This window comes from Branchiostoma lanceolatum, chromosome 3 (genome assembly GCF_035083965.1).
Source record: "Branchiostoma lanceolatum isolate klBraLanc5 chromosome 3, klBraLanc5.hap2, whole genome shotgun sequence".
NCBI lineage: Eukaryota > Metazoa > Chordata > Leptocardii > Amphioxiformes > Branchiostomatidae > Branchiostoma > Branchiostoma lanceolatum.
In genome coordinates this window covers 25,304,576-25,319,465 of record NC_089724.1, presented here as the reverse complement: position 1 = coordinate 25,319,465, position 14,890 = coordinate 25,304,576, and the positions used below count along the sequence as shown (strand labels likewise).

The window sequence follows — 14,890 nt, the reverse complement described above, 5'->3', positions numbered from 1 at the left end:
AAGTCTTTGGTATGACTCAATGCGCCTCTTGTTCAGAGTTGTCCTACCTGGGTCTTGAACCCCAGTCCTTCTAGTCCAAGTAATTTGAACCAGATGTGGCTAGTAGCAGAGGCGCAGACCACTACACCACAGGGGCACCCCCGTTTGGCTACATTGGCGTCTGCATGCAGATATCATCGTTAGCGCCAAATTCAGACAGATTGGCGACGCTTTACGCTCTACTTGTAGACTGGAAACATTTCAATTTGATCACATAAACAGACCACTACGCTGCATCTGTGCTAACGAATCGGCTAATCTTTTAATATAATATTTGCAGTGTTGCATTTGTTGTGGCACTGACATGCACCGTCTCATCGTATCAGTCATGACAAACTTCTAAATAGTGCCAACTAATGTTCATATTATTACTAATATTAGTTAAGTGTAATTCTGGACTGTACGCGAATTTTTGAGACGTCCGCAACCAAGTTCTTGGAGCACCTGAGATAAAAAAAAATAAGATAGACATAAAGTAAGAAAGAGTTAGTTTTACATCTGTCTTTTGTCACAAATTAGACCCCTTAATACAAATACGCAGCTGTCGAGATTTACAGAACTGACATAAGATTGATCATAACAGATACTGAAAAATTATAGGGAATTTACATAAGATTGGTATAAGAGGTCTCATCACAAGAAAATTAACGGGACAAAAGCAGATACCTTTAACTTAAAAAGTTTGAGCGAAGCATTTGCCATGATTTGGAATTGTTGAAGGACTTTTCCTTCACATTTGCGGATTCTATTTCATACAATTGTGTCTCCGATATAACTGTATATGGATATCAAATTGCCCTGGGGTAATTAATTACGAATGTATGAGTCTGTGGCACACCATATTAGATTCAACCATCACCGATCTCATCATACTTGTAGTTGAATTAAAGTAGCCTGATTACGATTCATTACGTAGAATTAAAACAGCTGATTACGCTTTACGTAATATATTAAAGGTATGCCCTGGCACCTGTATTTGTTTGTTTGTTTTATTAAGATCTCCATTAGTGATACAATAAATATGCACTATTCTTCCTGGAGTCCCCTATACAAATAAATGAAATAAAACAGAAACTGTACAATTGGTTAACTAAGAATTCAACAAAGCAAATCAAAAATAAACGAGAGAGGTCAGAGGTCAACATAACTGAAACCATAATCTGGATGTAGTAGACAGAAAACCGGAAGTAAACATAAATTACGAATATTATAGATAATACACACCAGATCTTGTGAAGTTTGGTATGTTCCTCGGCAGCCTTCATGATTTTCTCAAGTTGAGCTTTCTTCATGGCTAAGTTTTGTAACTTGAGTATAACAAGTGCCGTGAGTCTTGGAAAGGCCTGGACTAAGGAGGTCACTGTCTTTGCGTCCATTCTGGCGGGGTCTTTACTGGAAGACGATAAGTCCAATGTGTCCAAGTTCCGCATGTTCGGAATGACCGCGAAGAACGTCCTGATGCCTGACGCTGAGAGGCTGTTCCCGCCTAGACGCAGCTCCCGGAGAGCAGGAAGGTGTTTCAGTCTGGTTGACATGGCAACGATGGACGCATCCCCGATGTCGTTGTCATTTATACCAAAGAATGTCAAATTTGGTACGTTGTGAATTTCTTTGGAGATAGCTGTCATTCCTGGGTCACCGATTTGATTGTTTGATAGTTCCAGCTCTTCTAGTAGAGGGACATAAAACAGCGCATGCGCAAGTGCTTCAGCGGCTTCGTCGTCAAGATGCGTGCCCTCCAGGTACAACGTCTGCAGACAGGGGGCGCTTCTGAGCCTCACAGCCAAAATGCCCATCCTGTCCGCCCCCACCTGACAGTCGAACAGTCGGACATCAAGCTGAAGACGAGGGAAAGAGCGCGACAGTAATGACGTCACGTAGTTGGCGGCAGCGTCGTCCCCAGGATTCAGGAAACAGATCTTCAGCTGCCTAACGTCATTGCCTGCGACTTGGAGCAGATACTTCAGTGCCGCACTAAGTCGGCAGGAGGCGCAGAGGCTGAGATTGATCGAGTGAAATACTGGAGACATCACCTTGGCAACGATATACCGGGATTGACTCTCACGCAAAGAGAGCAGGCACATAATCATGTAGTCACTGTAGGTTCTTGCTGTTTCACCGACAACGGTTCCTTCATAATAGGCATCTCGATAGCCTTTGAGAAAATAACTGTACAGTTTGCATACTTGCTGGAATACCACGATGGCAGTCTGCTCGTTAAAACCACACAGAAACTGCAGTAAAGTTTTGTATTCCAGCGAAGCGTCAATGGTGGAAATCAGCTCTTGAATTTTGGTCGGTGAACAGCTATGGGAGACCGCAATGTACCTGGCCGCGAGGAACTCTTGCATGGTTTTGTGATTAAATGTAATCTGTTCTCGAGGATGGCGTTTTGAAGCGGTGGGTACTCTTGACACCATTCCTAACCTCAACAAAAAGTCAATGTCTCGGCCATCGGGCGTCACCTCACTCACATCAAAATGACTCCTGTGCGTTTTTACACCTTCTAGTGCCGCCTGGCCAAGTGTCTTCAGACAGTCGGACAAATTCTGTGGAAGATCGTCGTCGTCGAGCATGTCAATATGTTTCCACCTGCAGTACCGCCTGACGCCGCTAGTCAGCATCTCTTTGTACAGACCTGTCAACGTCATTCTATTGGACAACACCCTGTACGCATCCAGGGATTCTTCCCACACCAAACACAGTAACACCAGGAATATGGGTGATTTGAGAAGGTCTTCTGGTATTGTGTATGCGTCTCGGAGGGCTGATTGAAGTTCAAGGGCAAGTTCTGGACGCGAACATGCATTGAAATATCGCTCAATACAGGGTGCGACGTTTTCTCTCGCGATGCCAGACACCCATACGCGTTGCTCCACTTTGAGGTTCTCCTCTATTCCGCTAGAGGGCAGCGAAGAGACGAGTATATGAGTCTTCTTGAAAATCTTTCCGGAGAGCAACTTAGGAATAGTCCCATTCTTCTTCTTGCATCCTGCATGTAGCTCATCGTATCCGTCGAGTACGAACAGGATTCTAGCTTTACTCTTGTGTAACAGGTGGTCAATGACCTCTCGGTGAATGTCCTCATCTTCTGACGGCAAACACTGGTCCAGAATTATTTCCTCCATGGATTCTCCATCCTCTACCTCCCGGAGACGTATAAGGAAAACATAATCGAACCTTTCAGCCCAATTTCTCTGGCTCAGTCCCCAATTTACGGCAATTGATGCTAGCAAGGTAGATTTCCCAGACCCTAATGGACTCTCTACCAGTACACATCGCGGTGATTTCTGTGTTTTTTTGTACAACTCAAAGATGGAAGACAAAGATCGTCGTTTCTCACCCTCATCCTCACCCCCCTGCGTTATTGGGACTCCTTCAAACTCTAAAAGTATATCAGACAGATCAAGAGAAAACTTTTCGCTCCAGGCGAGAGGCTTGATGTGATTCAGCGTGGATGTGTAACATCTAGACAAACGTTTCCTGAAAATGTCCAGTTTCCCATCCAAGTTGTGAGTCGAATTCATCGGACGGCCTCGTTCTGTGTTCCCCACACTGCTTTGGTTTCGTCCGGCAAACTGTGTACCTGGCACCTGCATTCCTACAGCCCAGAATAGTAGAGACGCGTTAGTTTTAGGATTCTAGGGAGATCGAAGAGCCGGGAAGATCTTTTTTTAATTAAGAGGAGTGGATTGAAGACAATCTTTAACTGGGCGAAGAAAATTGAAGTAAAATCAGGAGGGAAGCTGAAGTCTTCTTGACCTACCCTGAAGGTTTGTAAACAAAGCAGTCTATCGTGGCAACTCCCTAAATCTCAAAAATGGAACATTCTTGCGCTTATAATACTAATTGTTTAACGATAAATTAACGCTAAGTCTAAATGTTTGCTCTCAATCATTGAAAGCCATTGATGTTCAAGTGATTGCAGATGACAGCTATTTCGCAAGGCGGCGACTTTATCTATTAACTATTAACCTTGGGATAGATTAGCATCAATGAACGGACCAACATTGAGATCATACATAGAATTTCTAGTATATCTTGTTGCTAATATACCGCATGTGACTGCTTACCCATATAGACTAACGACTGTAGTATATTCCATTGTAGTTTGGCTGCTATTATACTGGCCAGACTCGAGCCAAACATGCAATGCTCAATTACCAACTAGCATGTTCATAAGTCGTTCAAATGTAACGTCACAGTTGGAGTAACACTGGCGAAAAAGAGAACACATTGGTTAACGTTACCTTGTGCCGAAGATGACTGTTTGCAGTGAGTACGGAAATTATGACGGTGGTATGAAAAATCGGCCCTGTAAGTTGGTGTTGCTGAACGCGAACTTTGTAGGCGTGGCTTTATTCAACACGTCACACGGCTGTGCACCGAGGAGCATGCATATCCGGAGTCAAAGTATTGTGATGTTACTTATTAACTAAAACCTTTGATAGCATAACATGTATTACTGTGTGTTCTAAACGTCAGGTCACAATTGCCCGACGACTTATAACGGTAGGAGGGGCGTGTGGTAATATTACGTTATACACATGTTTTATCCTAACAACTGTGCATTAGACATTAGTGGTCTATAACAGTGAGCTCTGCGCTAAGTTTATTACCTTCGCCGAGAAGGTTATGCAGAGGGTAGCGTTTGTGTGTTTGTGTGTGTGTGTGTTTGTAACAAACAGCATAACTCGAGAAGGTTTGGATGGATTGTCTTGATATTTGGTAGGTGGGTAGGTCTTGGTGAGACATGGAAATGATTAGATTTTGGGGCCCCTAGCGGCTTGTAACGGTACTGCAGCGGAACTTCCTGTTTTGATATCTCGTGTTCTGGACATGGTATGTTCCTGATCTTTAAGTGGTAGATAGCTCTTTGGACAGAGCGTAAGTGGTGTAGGTTTGGACCCCCTAGCGGCTTTTTTGGAACTGCAGGAGCAGGTTTGGCTTCAGACTTTGAAAGGGAATAACTCAAGAAGGGTCTGATGGATGGTCATGATTTTTGGTAATTAGATAGCTTGAGTGATGCTGTACATGATTAGATACTTATTATGCAAATCAATATCTAATTTGCATAATTAATGAGGAAAGTTTATACAGCCGCCAAATTCCACGATAGGACTCTCAAACATGTGACATATGTAACTGAGGAAGAGAAAATATCAGTAGATATCAACTATGCAAATGAGGACCTCATTTGCATAATTAATTAGAAAATTCTAAACCCCAAGATGGGCTTGATGGATGTTCATGATTTTTGGTATGTAGATAGCTTACGTGATACTTTGTATGATTGGACGATGATTATGCAAATAAGATTCTAATTTGCATAATTAATGAGACAATTTTAAAAATCCACTGTGTTCCATGATATGACTATGTGGGATATGTGACATTTGTAACTGAGGAACAGAGGAATGTTGATGGATAGAAAATATGCAATTGTAGGCCTAATTTGCATAATTGATGAGAAACTACTAAAATTCCTTGCGGTCTCGGACCGGAGTTTTTTTGCGATTTCGTATGTGGGCCGACACCCTCAGGTCGACGGGCTACAATTCCGCCGAGAAAAGTAGGACGGAAAATGTAATCACATGGTCGAAAAGCGGGTTTCTGCTGTTTTCCGATGTATTTATCGGTATTGGCCGTTGTCCCTTTATTTTGGGTAGAAACCATAGTAAAATGTAAATTTGGCACCCGAAAATTATCATTTTTTTACACTTTTTTGATCGAACCTGCTCGGAAAAAACGAGTTTTCCTGGGGTCACGGCATATATGCTGAGAAAGCTTAGTAAATGGTGTCCTCGAAAAATGAAAAATAAATAAAAAAGTCATGTGATAACTTTTTCGCAATCTCAAATGACGCAAATTCGGTGAAAATGCATTAAAAACGATGCTATTTGGGTCATCAGGCCAGAAAACCGCATCACCGTTGCCGCGGACTAATACAAAAAAGGCTTCGATAGCGAACCAACTGCACCGCGCCCAAAAATATTACAACTCACGGGCTTTTCAGCAGATTCAAAATATTAATGCACAGCTAAAACCATCACCAAGCAATCTCGGGCAGAAAACAGGGTGACGACCACGCACTTCCGGCAGATTACCGGGTCAACTCCGACCCGGAACCTTACAGGTAAATGATGGCAATTTCATACTTGTGGCATTTGGAAGTTATGTGAATGTGAACATCGTTGAATCAAATTATGCTAATAAGGAGCTCATTTGCATAATTGATTATATATGTTTGCATAACCTTTGTTAAGCTCATACTTTGGACAACTTCTGTTATTTGGGTAAAGATGATCAACTGGTATGATTTAAAATTGCTGAGAAACACTCCTAATAGGTCAGTCATAAAGGTTAAAATCATTTGGCGAAGGTATGAGGTCGTGGAACTCTAGTTACTCTTTTATTTGCGGCGTCGATTAAAAAGAACGTTAGCTGAAGTGAAAAAATATTATCTATGAACACTGTATATCCCAACCCCTAGGCCCCTAATATAGATTTGCTGAACATTAGAATGTAATGTTAGGGTAATAATGATTAGTTGTGACGCTGCACTTGCGTATTCAAAGTCATGACTCGCGTCTATGTTTGATGAATTCGAAGATTAACGCTAACTTCTGGTTAGATCTAACGGAGGTTGTGATAGACAAACAACTGTTCCTGTGGGATAGTGTTAAGGGGTGACACTGTTCTCTCTAGGCATCACCACAAAAGCATTTTCGGTGTTTGGAAATAACAGAGAATCTACCAAGAGAGAGAGAGAGAGAGAGACTTTCAATTTTCTTCAATACTTTCTGTTGTCACAAAGTAACGTTCTTAACTGAATGAATGAAGACCTTTATTGCACATTTCTGCCACACTTGGCTATATTTAAAGTACAGGTCACAACAAAATAACAAGTTCAGTTAACGGATACAAAAAGAATATGACTATCTTTAGATAAATTCTACTTCTCCTCGCTTTTCGGTTACAGTAGATATAAAAGAACAGACATGTTTCAATGGGAGGTTTGTCTAGTCGCATCATGAATATGAATTTTTGTACAGTACTTAAATGTGTGAAGTATGAAAATAGGTTTTTTACAAGCTTATACAGTTCATTTCTTTCTTGGGTATATAATCCACATTCTACCACAAAATGACTTCTATTCAAAGTACAATTTTACATAAACGTTGTTCTAAAGGACTGCGGATATGTCTTCCCGTTTCAATATGTAACGGGGGTTGCCCTACCTTAGGACGCGCCCTAACTTAGGACGGATTTTTTAGTGATCTTGTTATGCATAAGTACGCCGTGTTTGTGTACACTGACTATGCTCATAAGGAAGATAAATAAACCAAGTCCATGCACATAATTTTTATTTGCATTCAAAACATATGTGTACATATTCATTTCTTGTTTTGTCGAGAATGGTATTTTGACAATAATGATGGCAACGCTGAGTAGAGGGTCACTGCGTAGCTAGACGGCCCGACACCTAAATATACGACCTGTGCCAAGCAGATATACAACTATCATACACATAAGAAATATAACTTCATAAAACACACAAAAAATGGGTCTTTAAGTGTTTGTTGAGAAGAAAACCGACCAAAGAAAACAACGTCAACATCGCTGCCGTCTGGCAACGTTGTTTTCCCGCCATTTTTTGGAGCCGCGATGGTGGCGGACGGCGACTCAACGCACAGCTTTGTAACGCTCTAACATGTGATTGGTACCGTCTATGAAAAGGAAACTGAATACAGATATGGCGAAGATATTTCCCAATAAGTAGACGGAGTATTGTTGATGTAAGCGGTGTTGTTTTTTCGTAATGATTTTGTAAGTCGGGTCGCATGCAAGACGTACGTCGAGCCGCGCGCAAAGTGCGTAGTAACCTATTTCCCGCCAAAACATGAGCTGGGATGCGCTAGATATAGCCCTTCTCACATGACGTTAGAAGTGCACACAGTCAAAATTTTCCGGTCAAAAGAAAGCTAGAATATAGCAGACTTCAAGCCTTATTTACATTTCCCTAACTTCATCATCAACTTCCGAAGAGAGCAAAATTACCAAAGCGTACTAAGTTAGGCACACTATCTGGCGTAGCACTAAATCAGAAGGTACATTCGTGAAAACGTCTCACAGCGTTTGCCGCTTGTAACTCGGAGCGTGAAGGGCCCATGAACAGTATGAATACATTTCTTGTCCATGTATGTTCTTTAGATGAATGTGTTCAAAATTCATTCATTAAAACATGACCATTCTCTGACAACCAGCAATGGAGCGCCGTGAGTTCGAGCGCGTAAAAAAACGTCCTATGTTTGGGCGACTCCCGTTAGTTTGTGGCAACAGATTATTAGTTTTGTGACTGCATTCCTGTCCCTCATATTTGCATTACTGGAATATTTTTCTTCCTTATATGTAGTTTGAAATAATCTATATGATCCAAACATTTTTGGCAGCCCCACCTTTGTTGTCGATATTTCTTTTAGAAACGTTTGGAAGTAAATGTCTTTTATCCGCTGGCCAATGGAACTAACAAGTTGTAACGCATTTGTATTATATGGAATTGGAAGATGCCATAAGAAAGCAAACCCGCTCTCCTCCAAAGACTTACGTATTCCTGTCGGCCAACATTTAACATCAGATTTGTCTAGATCTAACTGGCAGGAGAAAGCATCTGCTTGAAAACTGTTGGCTGGCACATGTCTTGGTGATTTAAATGACTATGTAGACAAGTGTCTTTTACGTTATATTTTTTGCGTTTCGGCGCATGCGCGCCGGAACGCATTGTCCTGGCTTTTACCTTCAAGCAAGGGACCTTCAAGGAAGGAACCAGGGAAGCTTGGTTCAACACTGTGTCGCACACAATAAGACCTTATATGGCAATACGTTCTCAAATCCTTGTATAGCCGTTGCCTTATATGGCAAGAGAGCACGAAAATGCAGGCAGGCTAGATTTGCATGTGACACAGGACGGCGACCGCATGTAACTGCTACAACTGTTCGGAAATATCATTGCATTGTGGTTTCGGACTTTGATATCCTGAAAAATGACCATATTACATCTATTCCACAAGATTGCAGAAGAAAAAAAAATGATTTCGTCAAGAAAACGACCAAAAATCGGCATAAATGATACCATATAGTGAGGTTATAGCATTACGTCCAGAGTAAATAGTTACGTACCGCAGCTTGGCCGATCTGGCAACGCGAAGCACTTCGGACCCAGAAGATCCGGGTTCGTCTCCGTGCGTGGATTTTTTTTTTTCTTTTTAGATATTGAATATCAAAAATATATATTGATATTATATTAATCTATCAATATCATATTTATGAATATCATTTTTTTTTCATTAATAGATAAAGAAATATTTTATATTTGTTATTTTTAAATATTCATTTAATATATACAAGGCCTTTGTCTTATGAACAGGACTTCATAGATTCCAAACCCGGCATTCGAATTTTTCTGTTCATTGTAATGGAAAATACCGTGCAGCGGCTCCTATGCGCGGTAAGATGATTCTTGCAAAACACTCGCCACTAAACTTCTATCCCCGATGTAAACAGAGGCTCTTGATGTTGTTTGCAAAACAGCGATTCTTTGTTACAGTAGCAAATGCTCCATTGTTCAGTATCGACTTCATTCAGACAACACGGACGTGGAAAGTGGCGCCCCTCGGCACAAAACTATGGGAATTTTCATGAATTTTAGCAAAATTACCCAGGAAAATAAGGAAGAAATGTTGTAAATGCGGAAACCAGAATAATACGGATGAGGTAGCTGTTGATTTGTTTGACATTTGGTAGTCATTTTAGATAGAACCTTAGCTGTTATGAACTTCTATTTCACTTAATTACCATAGTTCTGATGATTCAATGGTGCTTTTTCAAATTTTATGTTTTATTGCGTGCCATGTACATAATTACATTGATAGCTTTTAAAATGAGCCAATTATACATTTTACAAATAAGTACAAGTTGTAGGCCAAGACCAGCTTTTTCAAAAGCACTTAAGTTAAGTGACGTAACTTCAAAATTGCTTTCCCCAATCTGCCTTTCTCTATTAAAACAGTACTCATTTCCCAAAATGACAATTTTTCTTATAGACTGAACAGCCCTTGAGTGACTTCCTCTGGCAGATTTTACTTCAAGTAAAGGGAAAAGACAATTCACACTTATAAACGTAGCCGAAACGCCAGCTTTTTTTAAAAGCTCTTGTTTCTTTACTTTTCGGATTGGAAATGGGACCGAAGTATACGCCGGATAAAATCATCGGTTAGGCCCGTTTGTTGGAAAAGGGTTCTCGGGTATATTTGGAAATTTTCGCATTGCGTGGCCTGACCTCGCTTTCTCGTAGATTTGTCTGCCGCTTGCAGAAAAACAAAATTTTATTCGCACCGCGTCATCCCAAGGACATCAATTACCGCACTGGTCGAGCGCTTCTCCAGACTAATAACGATGTTATGTATCTTCGGTTCGGCTGTTATAGACTGCCCACTATTCGCCTGTCGCAGTGCAGCACAAATGCACGAGCAAGCAGAGACTGTCCGGACCCCTTCCTCGGGGCCCGGCAGCGGTCAAACCAGCGGGCCGCCGCCCCAGCCCCCTCCAGTCCATCAGGGTGGTTCACGCGGGCGTGTCCGTGATGGCAACGGCGCTTCTGACTTGCGACAGGAAGGGCCGGGCACGTCTTCAGACACGTACGAAGAAGCCGAGAGAGTGTACTATTCAATCAAGGATCAAGTTCTACCGCCGTCTTTACATGGTGCGTGGCGGCAGCAGGAGTCAGCCCAGGCGGGGGTCCAAACCAGCGAGCCGCCGTCCCAACCCCCTCCTGTCCATCAGGGTGGTTCAAGCCGTCATGGCAACGACGCTTCTGACAAGCGGCAGGAAGGGCAAGAGTCGTCTTCAGACCCGTGCGAAGCAGCCGAGGCGGTGAAATGTGACGCAACGTACACGTCTGCAGGTAAATCTTTTTTTTTTGTCGTTCTGTGGAGGAATTGTGTTAATATGTGGATTTGATTGTTATTCATGTTGCTTGTTAGTTTATAACAAGAGGATTATAGTGAAAGCCGAAAATATTAAAAAATAGTCATGAAGTAAATATCCGACCAGTAGGCAGAAGAATGAATTTCACTATACCGATATGAGTTTTACATAAATGATAGTTTTCTGATGATCCACTGTTAACTAAAAGGAACACATATGTCTCACACACACACACACACACACACACACACACACACACACACACACACACACATTTCTTGCTGCTTTAATCAGACTCAACATCAGCAAACACTTGGCTCCATGAACTTTTTGGGGGTTTGTGTGAAAGTTGTTGTGTTTAGGGAAAGTGTTATCGAAACGACTAAACGCCACCCCTCCCTTCATTTATGAAACTTTTTTGTTGATACGATACGAGGTTAAAGTCACCTTTGGCATGAACATAATCAAATAACTATTTCTAACAGACCACGCGTATCCGGGTGGAGCAAGCGGTCGCCGTTCATTCTTTAGCTTCATCCGCTCCCACCGCAGCTGCATGGCCGCCGGTATTGTCATGCTGCTGAGCTTGGTTGCTGTAGGACTCGCCCCTCTGACGTTCATCAATAAGAAGGTAAACACTATAATGTCTAAAAGAATCTTCCCCTTTTTTTTTCTTTTCTTGAACAGCATTTTCATTCTTTCTCTTAAGTAGATATCAAGTTTTGTGAGCCTTCTTCTTTAGTTTGATATTTTATGAAAATTTCACATCCTGGACAATCTTTAGGAAATATCGGAACTGGCCATCATTTTCGACGCCTTAAAACACGACCTGGATAACATATCCCAACTGTCTACCACCGTCGACGCCTTGAAGCGCGAGCTGGACATAGAGCGGAACCAGAGTGCGGCCTTGGAGCAGCGTCTTCACGAGATGAGCAAGACATCAGGCAAGTTCCGATGAACTCAAAATTCCTTGAATCAAAAGGACGAATGTGAATCGTGCCCGTTTAAGTTTTTACATGTAAAACGTGTTTCTCCAACAGACTTTAATTTGTTATTGCACTTATCAGGGCCACCTGGACCTCCGGGAGAAAAGGGAGCCATGGGGCCAGCTGACCCTGTGGGAAAGGACGGGCCGCCCGGACCAGTTGGGCCCCGGGGACGGACGGGACCCGTCGGGCCGCCCGGTCCAACAGGGATGTCTAAGTGTTCAAGCCCTACCGAGCGGGTTGAAGATGCAGGTGAGGCACTCATTCTCTAAAGTGGGAAAAGAAGTTGACTCACTTCTACATTTGTTTCATTTGATTTCTCACACATTTGCTTTCATGTTATGATGATGATGATAAGTAAATCTTCGAGAATAAACGCAGATGATACAAAACGTTAATTTCAGAAAATCGCTGAATCCACGAAAAAGGGATGTGCTGTACTTTCTAATTGAAGACAAACAACAAACAAGAGTTCCACGACCTCATACCTCCATGAACAATTCTATTCTTGCAAATGACTTACACATTTGCATAATATATGCTTGGTCATAAATACCTTTATCTAACTTACACATGTTGCAATATTGACAGTCCTATAATTTTCCAATTAGATGAATTATGGTGTTTTTGCATTAATTATGCAAATTTAGGAATTTCTTTGCATAATTGGTATCTGTTGATGCTCCACTTTCCATAAACTACATATGTTACATGTATTTGAGTCTGATAATGGAAAACACTGCAAATATAGATTTTCCTCATTAGCTATGCAAATTAAGTCACAATTAGCATAATTTGCACTTCATTATGTATATCTCTGTCTAAGCTACCTGCATACTAAGTAGCATATTGACAGTCCTATAACTTTCCAATTAGATGAGATATGGTGTTTTGCATTAATTATGCAAATTAGAAATTTATTTGCATAATTGGTATCTGTTGATGATCCACTTTCCATAAACTACATACGTTACATGTATTTGAGTCTGATAATGGAAAACACTGCAACTATAGATTTTCCTCATTAGCTATGCAAATTAAGTCCCAATTAGCATAATTTGCACTTCATTGTGTTTATCTCTATCTAAGCTACCTGCATACTAAATATCATGGAAATCCGTTGTTCCTTTGTTCAGTTATTCTCCTTAGAAGATTTTCACAAAACCGCCCCTGCAGTTCCAGGGGAAGCTGCTTGGGGGGCCCAAACCTACACCACTTCTTTATTACATCACAAGCTATCTGCCACCGAAAACTCAAGACCACAGCACGTCCAGGTCAAAAGATACAAAAATTGAAGTTCTGCTGCAGTACCAAGGTCACATAACAGGGACCCAAATTCGACCTTGAATTTCGGCTTTACAACACCCGCCCACATACCAAATATCATTGTAATCCATCAAGAGGCTCTTGAGTTATGCTGACTAGAGTAGTCCGGAAACACAAACAGACAGACAGACAGACAGACAAACAGACACACCCAAAACAATATCTCCATTTTTCATGGAGATAATAAAAAAGCTGTTAGAAAACTGGTGTCTTTTCAATATGTTATAAGTTATAGGTACCCTAAGCGATTTTAGGGGATAATACTGGGAAGTATTCTGGATAAGGCAACTAACAATAGATAGAAATCACTAGAAAATCTATTTTGAAAATACGACTTTCAACGCCCTAATAAAGCTTAGGTGGCCTTTAATGCAAATCTTTCTTACAGCATCCTGTCCCGGTGGTTACACCATGTGGCGTGGAATCTGCTACAATGCCTTCAACACAGAGAAGACCTTCAGCGATGCGGCCGCGACCTGTGGGGAAGACGGCGGCACCCTCGCCATGCCCCGAGATGCTGAGACCGACGCCTTCCTCATCTCCTTGTACACGTCCGTGAGCTACAAAGCTCACTGGTTCGGCCTGCACCGTCAGCGCAGAGAAGGAAGTTATGAGTGGGTGGACGGTTCTGCACTTGGTGACTACAACTCGTGGGCCCAGGCAGCGTCGGATGTTCCAGGCGATTGCGTTTTGTACTCCCCATACCTGAATGGCAAGTGGTCCAAAATGCGGTGTGACATCAAGAACTACTTCATCTGCCAAGTCTCTTCAGGTACAGCATGTGAACCTGATTTTATGGAAAAGAATTTAGCCTGTATTTACACAAGCTCTCGGCCGGAGGTTACTGACCCCCACCCAAGATGCAGGGGATGGCGGTTAACGGTTACAGGACCGGCTGGCCACTAGGAGCGCGATTCGTCAGGCTAGAAAAGAATTGAAATCACATGGAATAGCTTTGGTTGCCATTTGAACTATTCTCCTACTCAGTTACTCTCACTCACTCACCTACCTTTTCACTCAACTACTCTTTCCCTCCCTCACTCAATCCTCTTCTGAGTATTACATCACCATCGCTGTTGGTTGTGCCGTGAAACTCGCAAAGAATCTTAATGATAGAAGTTTCGTTTGTCTTTTCAGCACGAGGATGAGCGGCAGGCCGGATTCCCGTCACCGATGTTCATCTGTTTTCTGCCATCCGGAACAGGAAATACGACTGTTTCCATCTTACTAAACCTTTAGTGATCATGTTGGATTTTAGCGGGTTGCTTTTGTGGTCATTTTAGTGGGAATGTTTTTTTCGTCTAGTTACCTGAAGACCCCAGTCCAACTCAACACCTGTTCGAATATAATCACTTTTACCCATAGAAATAAGCTTCCACAATTCACCCCGCTCCACTAAATTTACTAGAAGATGGAATATGCATATGCATATATATATATATATATATATATATATATATATATATATATATATATATATATATATATATATATATATATATATATATATATATATATATATATATATATATATACGCACAGACACACGG

General features: G+C 41.7%; 2 protein-coding genes across 2 annotated transcripts; one reads left to right on the top strand and one right to left on the bottom strand.

Moving 5' to 3' along the window:
* Window positions 1-150: 150 nt before the first annotated feature.
* LOC136431203 (nucleotide-binding oligomerization domain-containing protein 2-like) lies at window positions 151-4,400 on the bottom strand. The gene is made up of 3 exons (XM_066422507.1): window positions 4,290-4,400; window positions 1,264-3,640; window positions 151-483 (listed from the first exon to the last, which is right to left on the bottom strand). Exons 2-3 carry the CDS (start codon window positions 3,636-3,638, stop codon window positions 417-419), a joined length of 2,442 nt encoding a protein of 813 aa, XP_066278604.1. The 5' UTR covers window positions 3,639-3,640; window positions 4,290-4,400; the 3' UTR covers window positions 151-416.
* Window positions 4,401-12,127: 7,727 nt separating this feature from the next.
* On the top strand, window positions 12,128-14,488 carry LOC136429465 (snaclec coagulation factor IX/factor X-binding protein subunit B-like). Its single transcript, XM_066419295.1, has 3 exons — window positions 12,128-12,266; window positions 13,729-14,112; window positions 14,478-14,488. The coding sequence occupies exons 1-3, from the start codon at window positions 12,128-12,130 to the stop codon at window positions 14,486-14,488; spliced, it is 534 nt and encodes a 177-aa protein (XP_066275392.1).
* Window positions 14,489-14,890: the final 402 nt, after the last annotated feature.

Excerpts from the sequence above, each read along its gene's own strand:
- LOC136431203 (XM_066422507.1), bottom strand. The coding sequence starts at position 3,638 with ATGCAGGTGCCAGGTACACAGTTTGCCGGACGAAACCAAAGCAGTGTG. Across the intron at positions 484-1,263 it reads ACCAAACTTCACAAGATCTG|GTGCTCCAAGAACTTGGTTG; the intron begins GTGTGTATTATC and ends TTTTTATCTCAG.
- LOC136429465 (XM_066419295.1), top strand. The coding sequence starts at position 12,128 with ATGGGGCCAGCTGACCCTGTGGGAAAGGACGGGCCGCCCGGACCAGTT. Across the intron at positions 12,267-13,728 it reads CGAGCGGGTTGAAGATGCAG|CATCCTGTCCCGGTGGTTAC; the intron begins GTGAGGCACTCA and ends TCTTTCTTACAG.